Source organism: Callorhinus ursinus, unplaced genomic scaffold (genome assembly GCF_003265705.2).
Source record: "Callorhinus ursinus isolate GAN/ISIS: 27379988/994484 unplaced genomic scaffold, GSC_fseal_2.0 scaffold102, whole genome shotgun sequence".
In the NCBI taxonomy this organism is placed as follows: Eukaryota; Metazoa; Chordata; class Mammalia; order Carnivora; family Otariidae; genus Callorhinus; species Callorhinus ursinus.
In genome coordinates, this window is record NW_027397164.1 from 1,112,525 (window position 1) to 1,129,529 (window position 17,005).

The window sequence follows — 17,005 nt, forward strand, 5'->3', positions numbered from 1 at the left end:
AAACTAAGACATAAAAAGTAATATTTTGGAATTTCAAAGTCAGAGGTGGCTTTCTTTTTCTTTTTTCTTTTTAAGGATCTTATTTATTTATTTGACAGAGAGAGACACAGTGAGAGAAGGAACACAAGCAGAGGGAGTGGGAGAGGGAGAAGCAGGCTTCTGCTGAGCAGGGAGCCCGATGCGGGGCTCAATCCCAGGACCCTGGGATCATGACCTGAGCCGATGGCAGATGCCTAATGACTGAGCCACCCAGGCGCCCCGGTGGCTTGCTTTCTCTTAGAAAAGTGAGACACTCAAACGGAAATGCTCCCTGTGAAGCAAAGGCCCGTTCCTTTAAATCTTTTTTTTTTTTTTAAGATTTTATTTATTTGCGAGAGAGAGAACGAGAGACAGAGAGCATGAAGAGGGAGGAGGGTCAGAGGGAGAAGCAGACTCCCTGCTGAGCAGGGAGCCCGATGCGGGACTCGATCCCGGGACTCCAGGATCATGACCTGAGCCGAAGGCAGTCGCTTAACCAACTGAGCCACCCAGGCGCCCCGTTCCTTTAAATCTTTATCAAGCTCTTGCTCAGATGCTCATAAACGGAGACAAATGATGTGAACGTGATGCGAGAGCAAAGCTCTCCAACATAATCCAGGATTGAAAACATCAATAAAATCCTGCAAGTTACAGGTGTTATGTGAACCCTAATGCTAGTCATAAACAAAGAGATATGCCTATAAGGAATAAATACTGAATTTCTCTTTAGGTCTGTTTATAGGTAGAATCCCTGTTCTGACTGGTTTCCACACAAAAATCTACACTGGCAGAAGAATAGAAATTATAAAAGTTTCACAGTAAATTATAAAAAATTAGGAATTTGGATTTAGGCCTTCTGCCATATGCAGTGCAAGTGGCTCTGAGTTTTCTTAGCCTACAAGGGAATTTTTGTATTTCTAATGTTAACATATAAAGAAAATATCCATCACTGGTTTCTTAAGAAGCCGGAGAGGCAGGTTTCTGGGTAGAGATTTAAGGTTCACAACTAAATAGTGTAGTGGGGCTCATTTTCCAGGTGTGGCTTTGCTGCATGCAATAGAGGAATCTTCGTCACAACTCTGGTCAGGGTCTCCGCACTGCTACCAGACTGGGGACACCACCTCTGTATATCAGCCTTTTGAAAGAACTTAAATTATATACACACCATGAAGGCATATACTGGTAATGCTTGATAATTACAGGAATCCTGCAGTGAATCATTTATATCCTTTGAAAATACAAATAGGTTTTCAAAGATCGGATATAAGTCTGGGTACATGAATGAGATTCAAGGCTTTAAGTAAAGGAGAAAAAAACCTCAACCTCCCCCTACTGAGGACTTTCTGTCCAAGACTGAAAATTGATGTTTCCTCCCCTGGCTCCTTAGGTATCTGAAATCTTCCTGGCAACACAAGGAGCACTTTTATGAGGTGTGGCATCTATTAAAACTTTAAACCCAGGGTGGCATTTGCTGAACAAAAGTAAGAGCATTACCTTAAGGATTTTTTTCCCCTTTAATATAAAAGTATAACTACAGTGGTCCAATATACAAATACAAAAAAAATTCTCATACTAAAAAAACGTACCATAATACTGTACATACAAAAACTTTTCAACAAGAATGATTTAAATATATCTGTTCTTTTCCAGATCTGGAAGACACAAATGTAAAGTTCCATAACTGTATTATTGCTGGAATATGTGCCCAGGAACACTGTGTTTTCCCCTTTCCTCCCCTTTGTCCCAGTCCCGCTTTCAGAGTCCCCTGAGCTTGGATCATGAGCCAACAGCATCCCTGAAGATAACCAGAGCCAAATGTTTACTCAATGGAAGTCATTATTCAGTGAGCCGCTGCTTACCATAAACTATGAAAAGCACAAGTTTTAAGCCCAGCCAAGATTAAATCCAGACGGAGGTCTTCCCATCCCCTGATTTGCTACTAGCACTGCTCTTGTTGGACCCAGCTTTGGACCCCACTTTGGCTTTTTTTCCCCGGGGTCCATGGGGGTTGTTTTGGTGACTGTAGGCCTGGATTGCTAGATCCAGGCGTTCCTGAGCCATTCTGATCTCTCGCTGCAGAGTCTCCAGGTCAGCTGGGAGGTTCTCCTCATGGCTGCCGTACTGCTGTTCCTGGGCGATGTTGGCCTTGTTTTGCTTGTAGGCAATCTTAGCGTTGGACAGTTCGGTGTACTGGATTTGATCTGGTTTGACGGCAATGTTATAGCCAGGGGGAGCAGATGGTGTATTCCAAGTGAAAGGATAATTATAAGCACCCGGATCTTCCAGTTCCCTCCTTTTACTGTTTAGCGAGTCTCGAATTGTCCCAAACCCTAAATGAAGCATTTCCCAAATGTTAAGCAAGAGGCAAAGGCCTGTAACACCATACATTATTAGAAGGAAGATGGTCTTTTCAGTGGGTCTAGAAATAAAGCAGTCTATTTTATGAGGGCAAGGAAGTCTGCTGCACACATAAAATGGATGGACTTGGAAGCCATACAGAAAATATTGCCCTATCAGAAAACCCACCTCAAACACGGTCCTTGCCAGCAACTGCAGCACGTAGATTTTCATAAGGCCATCCTCTCGAATCCGCCTTCGGCCATCATGCTTGGGTTTAGGCTGGTTCTGCTCCTTATTTTCTTTTTCACTCTCCAATTCCATTTCTGGATACATCATGGGATCCTCCTCGTGGTCCTCTTCCGTTTCTTCCAGAGCCCGGTGCTGTTTCCAACGCACTGCATAGGGTTTGCTTCGAGCTGCCTTCCTGTCTGCTTCGCCATGCTCCATTTTGGCAATCTTATGAATGGCATAGCCCAGGTACATCACCGAGGGGGTTGCCACCAGGATGATCTGGAACACCCAGAAGCGCACATGGGACAGGGGTGCAAAGGCATCATAGCACACATTCTCGCAACCTGGCTGCTCTGTATTACATACAAATTTGCTTTGCTCATCGTAATAGATGGACTCCCCTCCTACAGCTGTAAGGACAATCCGGAAGACAATCAATACAGTGAGCCAGATCTTCCCCACAAATGTGGAATGGTTGTGGATCTCCTCTAGCAGTCGAGTCAGGAAGCTCCAACTCATGGTGATTGAATTGGTTTGCCCTGATAAAAATGGAAAAATGCCAAAGGAAAATCAACAGATATTAAAATCTGAAACAATTTTTTGTTGATGATATCCCTAGGAACTACTTTTCTGAATATGTGAAATCTAACTTTAAGGCTCATGGTAGAATGACAGAATAAAGAGCATCTCACACTCCACTACCTCAGGCAGGACAATTCACTTGCTTGGGCCTGCAGAATCCTAGGGAGTCTGGTTACCCAGTCCCAAAGGTAAAATTGTAGCTATCATCTGAGATGTATTTCTCAGACCCAGCATACTGGATTCTTTATGTGTACTATTATTTCGTAAGACTTCTTAGTGTGGGGGGCGCCTGGGTGGCTCAGTTGGTTAAGCGACTGCCTTCGGCTCAGGTCATGATCCCGGGGTCGTGGGATCAAGCCCCAGGTCGGGCTCCCTGCTCAGCAGGAAGCCTGCTTCTCCCTCTCCCACTCCCACTGCTTGTATTCCCTCTCTTGCTGTGTCTCTCTCTGTCAAATAAAATCTTAAAAAAAAAAAAAAAGACTTCTTTGTGAGATGTAAATATGAAAAATAGAACAAGGTATAGCTTATTCTGTTCAGTCATGCTGAGACTATCACTAAGAACATAATGGGGACACTTAGGCTGGACTCCATTGTGAAGAGGCACTGTATGAGGAAATTTAAATTTTAGACCTGGTGACAAAGTATTAAAAAGAATTAAGGAGATGATACAGCTGCAAATAACTGGCAATGATCAAGAACTAAAACAAAAGACAGAAGGAACTAGGAAGACACTCCCTAGCTGGACTGCACAGCATGGCAGATTCCAGGATTCTGTATCCTGCTGTAACTTATGGTGGATGTTATGTTTCCAAACCGAACTGGGAGGACATTAAATCTAATCAATAGGCAAATCCATTTAAAACAGCATTTTGAGGGGTGCTTGGGTGGCTCAGTCATTAAGCGTCTGCCTTCGGCTCAGGTCATGATTCCAGGGTCCTGGGATCGAGCCCCGTATCCAGCTCCCTGCTCAGCGGGAAGCCTGCTTCTCCCTCTCCCCTTGCTTGTGTTCCCTTTCACTCTCTCTGTCAAATGAATAAATAAAATCTTAAAAAACAGCATTTTGAAGGACAGTTTTATTCTGAGATTCTTAAATCTATGCCCAGAATTCTGCTAAAAATCATTGAAATGAGGTGATGTATATAAAATCCCTAATGCAACCCCGGACACAAAGCACACTTCTCCTCTCTCCTCTCTCCCAGTTTACTTTTGCAGATTATCAGTGATTATCAGCATGACTGAAGTTTAAATATGCTTTACCTGTTATCCGGAACTTCTGTTATCCAAAATTTTCTTAGAGAAATGATGTTTTGCTTACAATTTTTCCAGATTCCCTCTGGAAGGAAAAAAGACAAGAGAAGGTCACAAGCTTCCTCCCACAGAAAATGATGAATCATTAAAATGTCATTTTCAGGAAGAAACGAAGTTTTCTATGGAGCACAGGGATCAGTCAGCATGAGGCAGAAACAGGCTTGAGTTTGAGTACCACTGTTTATTCCATTCCCAATGCATGTGGTAGAAAAAACTATGTTTAAGAGTAACCCAAAAATAATCTTAAGTCATTGTAGTCTAAGAAAATATGACAGGAAGATGAGTCATTTGTGAAAATCTGAAGCAGATCAATTCTGGCACCTATAGGAAAAAACCAAAGCAAAAAAATCTCAACAAATTTAAACCGGGTCACTAAAGGCCTTGTGAAAATCTTCACCCTGGATGCTCTATTCCCGTTCTATTCCCTGGAGCAGCTAATACCTCTCACTGGGATTTAAGCAGCCAACTAGGAGCAAGCTGTTTAGTTCAAACACCCAACAGCTGGCTCTCAGTCACTAGGACACCCGAATCCGCATGAGGTGATTTATAAATTCACACAAAGAAACTGCTCACGGAAAGAAAACACCTGCATCTGGATTGTGATTAAAAAAAAAAAAAAATCGGGGGGGGGCACGCATGGCTGGCTCAGTTGGTGGAGCGTGCAACTCCTGATCTCAGGGTTGTGCCACGCTGGGTGTAGAGATTACTTAAAAATAAAATCTTAAAAAAAAAAATCCTGGATAAATTATTGCTTATTATCAAGCTCTGCCAACTCTGAATAGCTGTGGCCAAGAGGCATCCATAAGGTGCCAACTTTGTTCATTTGCTATCATTTAATTAAATAAATAAAACAATCCATAAGTGTTACATGTTCATAGTAACTTAAAAATCTGGGGAGGGGGTTAAGATACAGGGAAAAAACCTAGAACAATCTCCAAAAGGTCAGTGAAAATAAGAAGAGATAGTAGTCCAGGCGCCTACATAACATGCAAGAATCACCTCGTGTACAGAATCTGAGGGTATGAGCATCTCACCGTAGGACTTTAAGTACATTCCCAGCTCTCATGTCTAAATGAGCTCAGCACTCCTCTCACTGAATACACAAGTTATAAAACCATAAAAGAGGAATATACAATCTTTAAACGGTGACATAAGTGAAGTTTCCAATATGGAACTCTGTCATGATTCACATTCCCAAGTTCAGATTGTTCCCAAATACCCCATCTAAAGCATTTCCCCTGAAGCCTGAAATTCTATTTATTCCAGTAAGTCAAAATCATCAAAGTACAATCGTTAGTTAGAAAATTCGTCCTCCACACCTTCCTCCACACCCAAGACAAACGAGTATCATTTTTAAAAAGACTTTTAGAATTTATCTGAAAGAGAGAATGAGTGGGAGGGGCAGAGGGAGAGGGGATCTGAGGTAGACTCTGTGCTGAGTGCGAAGTCTGACACGGGGCTCAATCTCATGAGCCTAAGATCATGACCTGAGCTGAAATCAAGAGTCAGACGCTTAACTGTGACACCCAAACAAGTATCTTTTTAGTAATTACTGCTATGAAAGAATTTCTCAACAGTTCAGTATCTCATATAATAATCTAACTTCCTTGGGGGAGGAGGAATGGTGATATGTCCTTCAAAGCTTATATAAGTTATAAAGCAGTGAAACACACCCAGAAGTAGGCACTGTACACTGGCTAAGATGTACGCTAGGCCTAGAAAATGCCGAACCCTTAGAACTTGGTTTCCCATGGGCATTCATAAATGCTACAGCACCCCATACCCATATCTACTGTATAAACAATGTTGTATATAGTAACTTAATTCCAGCATCTCATAAAATGGGTGCTGGGAAATTTTCTTTCTAAAATAACCATGGGCTTCCTAAAATGAATGGCAGCATCACCACTGTTTTTATCTACTGAGGAGTCAATAGATTTTTCTTTGATACTCTTTCCAAATCCCTTTCCTTTCCCTGCAAGTATTAAGAGAATGGCTTAAATATCAGACTACACTACTCCAAGGGTGTGTGTGTGGGGGGAGAGGGTGGGAGGCAATGAGAGAGAGAGAGAGAGAGAGAGAAAACAGAATGAGTAGAAGGGTGGGTTCTGGAATTGACATTTCTAAGTAGAACATGTCATTGCCAAGTGTGGTCTCATTGTCTTCTTGCTCCACTACAGTTCCCTCTCTTCTGACATTTTTTGCTCTCCTATCAGAAGTCTAAAATTCAGGACATAGGGGCGCCTGGGTGGCTCAGTCGTTAAGCATCTGCCTTCAGCTCAGGTCATGATCCCGGGGTCCTGGGATCGAGCCCCACATCGGGCTCCCTGCTCCGCGGGAAGCCTGCTTCTCCCTCTCCCACTCCCCCTGCTTGTGTTCCCTCTCTTGCTGTGTCTCTCTCTGTCAAATAAATAAATAAAATCTTTAAAAATAAAAAATAGAAATAAAATTCAGGACATAGTCTTCTCTGACTTCCGTTTCAGCCAACACAATGGATAAGGACTGGGGAGTGAGAGTGTGCAATTAACCTGTGAATGGCTCTCATGAAAAAATAAGAATCGTTTTCGTACTCTCCATCTATGAAGGGAAAGTGACAGGGGAGCATGTGACGAATGGTGGTGAGAGGTGGGGGGAATGGCAAATACCTAAGTTTTTTGCTAAGAAAGCCCCAATTGACTTATATGTCCTTTTTTTTTTTTTAAGAATTTATTTATTTGACAGAGAGACACAGTGAGAGAGGGAACATGACCTGAATCAAAGGCAGACACTCAACCGACTGAGCCACCTGGGCGTCCCTGTATTTTTTTTTTTTTAACATTTTATTTTAAAGTAATTCCTACACCCAACATGAGGCTCGAACTCACAACCCCAATATCAAAAGTTGCATGCTCTACCAACTGAGTCAAGCCAGGTACCCCTCAGTTTTTGTTTTTAATATATACCAGGACACGGTTCTCCCATATCCCCCTGTTCACAGACTATTTCTAGCCTTCTGCCCATTTATTTGCAGAATGTATTCTCAACATAGTACAGACATTAACCACTTGACCTTTAATATAAATACTTCAGTTTATTGTCTTCCTTCACATTTTTTATTTTTTTAAAAGATTTTGTTTATTTATTTGACAGAGAGAGACACAGCGAGAGAGGAAACACAAGCAGGTGGAGCAGGAGAGGAAGAAACAGGCAGAGAGCAGAGAGCCCGATGCGGGGCTCAATCCCAGGACCCCGAGATCATGACCTGAGCTGAAGGCAGACGCTTAACGACTGAGCCACCCAGGCGCCCATTCCTTCCCATTTTCTTATTTTTGTATAGTCACGTTGGTCAATTTCTTGAATAAATTCAAAGGTGGAAAAGTTATCTCTTTTAGGATGACTTTTTACGTAAAGAATACTGCAATTCATGGTAGCCCGTAATTCAAAAGGACTCACACACATACACACTAACGAAAATTATGGTTTGCTTATATAACATTTACCGGACAGAAACCAAATGTGCTATTTTTAGCCCATTTTCCAAATAACTAAAGTTACAAATCTACCTTGTCTTGTACTAGAAAATAGAATTTTCAAAATTAGTTGGCATAAACATGGTAATAAATTACATAATTCCCCCTCAAATTCTTTGTATTTGAAGTTTCTACAGTCGTACCTAACAGGATCAAGTCAAAGTTTACCACATTTTTCTGTAAAAAAAGAACTCAGGATTTTTCAAGATTAAATACAAAGCATATTATTTGGATTATCCCAGGAAGTAGATATATGACTAGATCCCTTCTAAAAATGAAGAAATGAGATCTAGGAAAGCAGATCATATAGTTATTAAAGTGGCGAAGCCACGTTCTTAACCACTAATAAAGAATTACATTACTTATGGAACTATGTACAGGTTCCATGTGAACACAGAAGGGGGGACCTAATCCCAATCTTTGGCATCAGAATTACACTAAATAATAAAATAAATTCACAAAGATCAAAAGGGGAAATTTCAGAGTTTAAGACCTTTATTTGCAGAAGGAATTCAAGTCAAAACAAAAACAAAACCAGAAAGAACGCAAAGGTTTCTTGGCAGTTGGAGGAGGGAGGGAATAAAACTGGAAAAGTGGTATCTCCAACAAATGGTTTAATTACTTATTTAATTAATAAGTTTATAAGCTTAATTACTTATTTGGGCATTGAGAATAGGGACAAGAGAAGGTGGTAAACTCAGTTCAGGAGACAACAGTCTGAGATGCGAAAACTGTGAAAGGGGAGTTACTAGGATGCTGATGTAACACGTACAGGGCTAAGAGCTGCGCCTGACCTCATGGCAAGCACCATTACTCCCAGCGCTGCTGCAACTTTCGGACTTGTCACTGTATCTGAACTGGGAGCCCCAAGAGTTACACATCTTTCACCTCTGCTTCCTTAGCCTCTAGCCCAATAACTGGCATATGTTAAGTGTCTGACAAACGAATAAATACATTCCTATGGAACCTGTTTTATACTTATTACAATCTCTTCTGTATTTTTCTCCTAGATTCCCACTACATCAGCCTGTCCATAAAAAGAATAAGCAGCTTCAGGGTGCTGGGTGGCTCAACTGGTTGGGGGTCTGACTCTTGATTTCAGCTCAAGTCATGAACTCAGGGTTGTGAGATCTAGCCCTGTGTGGGGCTCCATGCTCAGGGGTCTGCTTGAGATTCTCTCTCTTCCTCTCCCTCTCCCTCTGCTCATACATGTGCACGCACACTCTAAAATAAATAAATTTTTTCTTCCTTTTTTTAAAATAAGCAGCCTAATGAAGCAATGAACTTTGGTTCACAAAACAGTTTAAGCAGAAAATGGACTGCTGTATGGAGTCAGGTGTTAGGCAAAACACTAGGCTAGAAATGAAGAGTTTCACTTCCAAGTTTTTGGTTGTATTTTTTTTTAATTAAAAAAAAGGGGGGGTTTATTTATTTTGAGAGAGAGCGAGCCAGAGAGAAAGCATGAGCAGAAGGGAAGGGCTAAGGCAGAAGCAGACCCTCCACTAAACAGGGAGCCCAAAGCAGAGCTCAAACCCAGGACCCTGGGATCATGACCTGAGTTAGAGGCAGATGCTTAACTGAGTAAGCCACCCAGGCACCCGTGAAGTCTTTTTTTTTTTTTTTTAAAGATTTTATTTATTTATTTGACAGAGAGAGACACAGCGAGAGAGGGAACACAAGCAGGGGGAGTGGGAGAGGGAGAAGCAGGCTTCCCATGGAGCAGGGAGCCTGATGCGGGGCTCGATCCCAGGACCCTGAGATCATGATCTGAGCCGAAGGCAGATGCTTAACGACGGAGCCACCCAGGCGCCCCTGAAATCTGTTTTTAATCTTGGTTCATTACCTTTCAGAAAACCATTTGCTTACTTTTCCATAGCTGTCTCCTTTTCCCATTTCTCTTCAATTTTCTCTTCAAAATCTACCTCAGATTCCCAAATCCTAGCCCAATTCCAAATTTTCAGATGCTCTTATATTCCCCTTTACTGAGGAAAATAAGTGCCAACAGATGGAAATGCTCTCAACTTTCTTCTCTTCCTATTTAAAAACCAGACAAAATAAGTGAAACAATAGCTCTCAGACATAGACAAGAGGCAGTACAAGACAGGGATCCCCAAGAGAAGGGAAACGAACGGGTGAGACCTTTGATTGTTCCAGCTTACTGCATGGAGAGTTTCCAGGCTGCAGAGCAAGGAGGAGGGAAGCCAGAGGACCTGGCTGATTCACTGACTTGAGGAGACAGAGTACACAATTTGGAGAGGCCAATGTAGCTAGAATTCCCAGGGCAGAGCACTGGAGAGGAGAAAGCTACAGAGAGCAAGCTCTAGAGAGCAAGCTCTGGAGACCAGCACTGGATTGTCCTCAGTCTTTAGCTGAGTATTGACCAGTAAGGAAATTACCCAAAGAAGGGCCATAAACTAGAAGATATGCAGACCAAGCCCCAGATATCACATAGGGCAGAAATAATTTGTGTTCCTACTAGCCAGAGTGGAAAGACAGGATATCCTAACACATGGGGCATTATAGAGAGTACTCAGAAAGGTAATGCCTCAGAAGTGGGGCATCATTAGTTCTAGACCAAACCTTAAAGTTCCCCTCAACAGGGGTGCCTGGCTGGCTCAGTTGGAGGAGCGTGTGACTCTTGATCTCAGCGCTGTGAGTTCAAGTTCCACACTGGGTTCAGAGATTACTTAAAAACAAAGTTCCCTTCGATAAAGTTTAAAAGCAAGCAAAAGCAAGCCCTGAAAACAAACTATTTTCAGAAGTTGAAAGTATCCAGCACAAATCTCAAAAATATTTAAAGGAATCAAAAAACCAAAAGCCAAAACCCAACAACTCATAATATTTGGCATCCAACAGAAAATTACCAGGCATATGGGAAAATATGATCCATAAGGAGAAAAATTAACAGATACAAACCCAGAAATGATACATCTAGAACTAGGAGACAGTTTTGTTTTTTTAAAGATTTTATTTATGTGACAGAGAGATACACAGCGAGAGCAGGAACACGAGCAGGGGGAGTGGGAGAGGGAGAAGCAGGCTTCCCACGGAGCAGGGAGCCCGATGCGGGGGCTCGATCCCAGGACCCTGGCACCATGACCTGAGCCGAAGGCAGACACTTAACGACTGAGCCACCAGGCGCCCTACAAGACAGTTCTTAAAGCAGCTGTTATACAATGTCCACAATAGCAAACTATGGAAAGAGCCCAGATATCCATCCCAGATAAAGACGATGTAGTGCATGCGTGCGTGCGTGTGTGTATACAGATGGATAAAGACGGAGTATGTACACACACAGGAATACTACTCAGCCATCAAAAAAGAATATGAAATCTTGCCATTTGCAACGACGTGGATGGAACTAGAGGGTATTATGCTAAGCGAAATAAGCCAATCAGAGAAAGACAGTTATCATATGATCTCACTGATATGTGGAATTTAAGAGACAGAACAGAGGGTCATAGGGGAAGAGATGAAAAAATAAAGAAATCAGAGAGGGAGACAAACCATCAGAGACTTTTTTTTTTTTTTTAAGATTTTATTTATTTATTTGATAGAGAGCTAGCGAGAGCAGGAACACAAGCAGGGGGAGTGGGAGAGGGAGAAGCAGGCTTCCTGCCGAGCAGGAAGCCTGATGTGGGACTCAATCCCAGGACCCTGGGATCATGACCTGAGCCGAAGGCAGACGCTTAACGACTGAGCCACCCAGGCGCCCCCATCAGAGACTTTTAATCATAGGAAACAAACTGAGGGTTACTGGAGGGGAGGGGCGTGTGGGGATGGGGTGATGGACATCAAGGAGGGCATGTGATGTAATGAGCATTGGGTATTATATAAGACTGATGAATCACTGACCTCTACCTCTGAAACTAATAATATATTATATGCTAATTAATAGAATTTAAATTAAAAAATTATTTTTTAAATGGGCAAAGGGTTGGGGCACCTGGGTGGCTCAGTCAGTTAAGTGCCTGCCTTCGGCTCAGGTCGTGGTCCCAGGGTCCTGGGATGGAGCCCTCGTGTTGGGCTCCCTACTCAGCGGGGAGTCAGCTTCTCCCTCTCCCTCTCCTCCCTGCCACCCATTCTGTCTCTCTCTCAAAAAAAAAAACCACAGAGGCTAGAAGGTAGTGGTACATTTTCCAAGGGCTTTAGGAAAAGAACTGTCAATAAGAATTCTATATCCAATGAAAAGATCCTTCAGGAATTAGGGGCGCCTGGGTGGCTCAGTCAGTTAAGCATTTGCCTTGCCTTCGGCTCAGGTCATGATCCCAGGGTCCTGGGATTGAGCCCCGCATCGGGCTCCCTGCTCAGTGGGAAGCCTGCTTCTCCCTCTCTCACTCCCCCTGCTTGTGTTCCCTCTCTCGCTGTCTCTCTCTGTCAAATAAATAAATAAAATCTTTAAAAAAAAAAAAAAGATCCTTCAGGAACTAAGAGGAAATGAAGATAATTTCAGTTGAAAGGAAACAAAAAGAATTTGTTACTAAGGAATCCTGGAACGTCAAGAAAAAAAAGTAACAATATTAGGGTAAATACAACAGACTTTCCTTATCCTTGAGTTTTCTAAATTGATTACTGAAGCAAAACTTGTAACACTATCTGATGTGGTTCTTAATATACACTGAGGAAATATTTAAATATCTACATTATAAATGGGGGAGGATAACAGGATATAAAGGGAGGTAAGGTTTCTATACTTCTCCACTCAAATCTGTAAAATGTGGTAACAGTAAATTGCAATATGTTATGTATCTACAATGTAATACCTAGAACCACGAAAAAAGCTATACAAAAAAATACATTCAAAAACACTGCAGATAAATTATACTATAGCAATTTATTTACCATAGCTAAAATAAAAGATCACACCCAGTATTGGCGAGAATATGGAAAAACTGGTACTCTCATACATATACTGGTAGTGCAAATGTAAAATAGTATAATCACATTGGAAAATAGGCTGGCAGTTTCTTAGAAGTTAAATATATACCTACTATATGATTCATTCATTCTGCTCCTAGGCATTTATTCAAGAAGTGAAACCATGTCTCTAAAATTACTTGCATACAGGGGCGCCTGGGTGGCTCAGTCTGCCTTCAGCTCAGGTCATGATTCCAGGGTCCTGGGACCGAGCCCCACATCTGGCTCTCTGCTCAGCGGGAAGCCTGCTTCTCCCTCTCCCACTCCCCCTGCTTGTGTTCCCTCTCTCGCTGTGTCTCTCTCTGTTAAATAAATAAATAAATAAAATCTTAAAAAAAATAAAATCACTTGCATATAAAGGCTCACAACAATTTTATTTCTAATAGCACAAACCTAGAAACAACACAAATGCCTATCAGCAGAGTAATGAATAAACAAATTATGGTATACTCATAAAATAGTACTCAGCAATAAAAAGAATAAACTATTGATATGTACCACATGGGTGAATCTCAAAGTAATTAGGCCAAATGAAAATCAGGCGAAAAAAGAGTAAACCTGTATGACTCCATTTATATAAAATTGTAGAAAATGCAAACTAATCTATAATGACAGAAAGGAAACCAGTGGTTGGTTGCCTAAGGATGAGTTGGGGTGGAGTGCAGGGTGGGGGGTAAGAAGGAGGGATTACAAAGGGGTAGGAGAAATCTTTTGGGGGGGCGCCTGGGTGGCTCAGTCGTTAAGTGTCTACCTTCTTCAGCTCAGGTCATGATCCCAGGGTCCTGGGATCGAGCCCCACATCGGGCTCCCTGCTCCTTAGGAGCCTGCTTCTCTCTCCCACTCCCCCTGCTTGTGTTCCCTCTCTCACTTGTGTCTCTCTCTGTCAAATAAATAAAAATCTTAAAAAAAAAAAAAAAAAAGAAAGAAAAGAAATCTTTTGGGTAAGATGAATATGTTCATTCTTATGATGATGATGATTGTTGATGATGGTTCTACAGGTTTATACGTGTCATAATAACTCACCAAACTGTATACTTCAAAGATGTGTAATTTAGGGGCGCCTGGGTGGCTCAGTCAATAAGCGTCTCCCTTCGGCTCAGGTCATGATCCCAGGGTCCTGGGATCGAGCCCCGCATCGGGCTCCCTGCTCGGCAGGGAGTCTGCTTCTCCCTCTGACCCTCTTCCCTCTCCTGCTCTCTATCTCTCATTCTCTCTCTCTCAAATAAATAAATAAAATCTTAAAAAAAACTTAAAAAAATAAAAATTAAATTAAAAAGAATAAAAATACTGAATGTTGGGGCGCCTGGGTGGCTCAGTTGTTAAGCGTCTGCCTTCAGCTTGGGTCCTGGGATCGAGCCCCGCACTGGGCTCCCTGCTCAGTGGGAAGCCTGCTTCTCTCCCTCTCCCACGCCCCCTGCTTGTGTTCCCTCTCTCACTGAGTCTCTGTCAAATAAATAAATAAATCTTAAAAAAAATCTGTAATTTGTTATGTCAATTATATCCCCCCAAAATTGTTCAAGACTTAGATATGCAAAAGCTGAAAGAAGTCATCCTCAGCAAGCCAGCACTATAAAAGATGTTAAAATTAAGTCTTTTTCTCTTTTTTAAGATTTATTTATTTAAAGATTTTACTTATTTGAGAGGGAGAGAGAGAGAGAATGCGCACAAGTCGGGGGGAGGGGAGGGCAGAGGGAGAGAGAATCTCCAGCAGACTCCACACTAAGGGGGAAGCCCAAACGGGGCTTGATCCCACGACCCCGAGATCACAACCTGAGCCGAAACCAAGAGTCGAATGCTTAACTGACTGTTGTCAAGCAGGTGCCCCTAAAATTAAGTCTTTCAGGCAAAAAAATAATGATATCGGGGGGGAAGGGGATGAGTAAAACAGGTGAAGGGGGGTAGGATACACAGGCTTCCTGTCACGGAATAAGGCACAAGAATAAAAGGTACAGCACAGGGAATATAATCAGTGGCACTGTAATAATGTTGCATGGTAACATGACAGCTACGCTTGTAAACACAGCATAAGGTATATCACTACTTTTTTTTTTTAAAGATTTTATTTATTTATTTGAGAGAGAGAGAATGAGAGATAGAGAGCATGAGAGGGAAGAGGGTCAGAGGGAGAAGCAGGCTCCTTGCCGAGCAGGGAGCCCGACGTGGGACTCGATCCCGGGACTCCAGGATCATGACCTGAGCCGAAGGCAGTCGCTTAACCAACTGAACCACCCAGGCGCCTATGTTGTAACCTGAAACTAATGTAACACCATGAGTCAACTATACTCAAATTTAAAGAACAAAAGAAAAACCAGAAACCCATTCTTTTGACAAGCTAAAACACAAATAAAAATCCAGACACAAGATGGAAATTTGAATTTACACAAAGGAATGAAGGACACAAATATAAAAGACTTCTGACCTTTTGTTATTTAAAAAATTTTAAAAAAGGTAATTGGCTTTTTAAAGCAAAAATGGCAACAATTTATTGTGGAATTTATATTTCTTTCTCTTTTTTTTTTCCCTCCAAAGATTTTATTTATTTGAGATAGTGAGAGCAAGAGCATGAGCTGGGAGACCAAGGGAAACGGAGAAGCAGGCTCCCCACTGAGTAGGGAGCCCGATGTGGGACTTGATCCAAGGACCCTGGGATGATGACCTGCACTGAAGGCAGGTGCTTAACCGACTGAGCCACTCAGGTGCCCCTGGAATTTATATTTCTTATCACACTTCTTCTTCTTAGAGGTAGAAGTATGAAAATAATACCACAAAAAAAATCAAGGCAAAGGAAATGGAAATATACCATTGTAAGGCTATAATTCAAGAAGTGATTTAATATTACTTAAATGCAGACTATGATAAATTAAAGATGGCTACAGTAAACCCAAAATCAACCATTAAAATAACAAAACAATGTTACACTTAATAAACCAACAAAGGAGATAATATGGAATCATAAAAAGTAAATGAGACAAAGAGAACAAATAGGAAGACTGTGGATTTAAACCCTATGATATCAATAACCACATTAAATGTAAATGGTCTACATAGTTGATTAAAAGGCAGAGATTGTCAGACAATTAAATAAGCAAGATCTAACTATATGCTGCCTATATAGAAATCCACTTTAAGTATAAAGCCACAAAGCAATTAAAAGCAAAACTATGGAGAAAGATGTAACATGTTAACAATAATGAAAAGAACAGAGGCACCTGGGTGGCTCAGTAGGTTGAGCATCTATCTGCCTTCAGCATGGGTCACGATCCCAGGGTACTGGGATCAGCCCTACATCAGGCTCCCTGCTCAGCAGGGAGCTTGCTTCTTTTCCCTCTCCCTCTGCTCCCCCCCCGCCCCGCTTGTGCTCTCTCTCTCTCTCTCTCTGTCAAATAAATAAATAAATAAAATCTTAAAAAAAGGGCACCTGGGTGGCTCAGTCCTTAAGTGTCTGCCTTCGGCTCAGGTCATGATCCCAGCGTCCTGGGATTGAGTCCCGCATCGGGCTCCCTGCTCTGCGGGGAGCCTGCTTCTCCCTCTCCCACTCCCCCTGCTTGTGTTCCTGCTCTCGCTATCTCTCTGTCAAATAAATAAATAAAATCTTAAAAAAAAAGAGTATATATTAAAATCAGAAAAAGCATATTTTGGAGCAAGGACTAACCTGAAATAAAGAAGGTCCTTTCATAATGATCACGAGATCAATGCATCAATAGGACATAAAATTTCTACATTTTTAGGGGCAACCAGGTAGCTCAGTTGGTTGTGTGTCCGACTCTTGATTTTGGCTCAGGTCATGATCTCAGGGTCATGAGATCAAGCCCTGACTCAGCAGGGAGTCTGCTTGAGATTCTTTCTCCTTCTCTCTCTAAAAATAAATCTTTAAAAAAAATTTCTACATGTTTATACACATATTAACAGAGCTTCAAAAGAGATGAAGCAAAGACTGATAAAGCAATTGACAAAACCACAATTAACAGTTAGAGATTTCAGCACCCCTCACTCAATAATTCAGAGAACAAACAGAAAAAAAAAAAAAAAAAAGACAGGACACATATAACAAACACTACTTACTATTAACCACTAAACCACTGACATTTAAAGCACACTCC

General features: G+C 41.8%; 1 protein-coding gene across 7 annotated transcripts in view; it reads right to left on the reverse strand.

Moving 5' to 3' along the window:
- Window positions 1-392: 392 nt before the first annotated feature.
- Window positions 393-17,005, reverse strand: part of GJC1 (gap junction protein gamma 1) — a 44,718-nt gene continuing 28,105 nt past the window's right edge. For all 7 annotated transcript variants that reach the window (XM_073889156.1, XM_025861863.2, XM_073889158.1 and 4 more), the window contains 2 exons: window positions 4,429-4,504; window positions 393-3,128 (listed from right to left, as the gene is read on the reverse strand). In XM_073889156.1, coding sequence (XP_073745257.1) covers window positions 1,918-3,108 — 1,191 coding nt within the window. In that variant the 5' untranslated portion in view covers window positions 3,109-3,128; window positions 4,429-4,504 and the 3' untranslated portion in view covers window positions 393-1,917. The remainder of the gene's footprint in view (window positions 3,129-4,428; window positions 4,505-17,005) is intronic.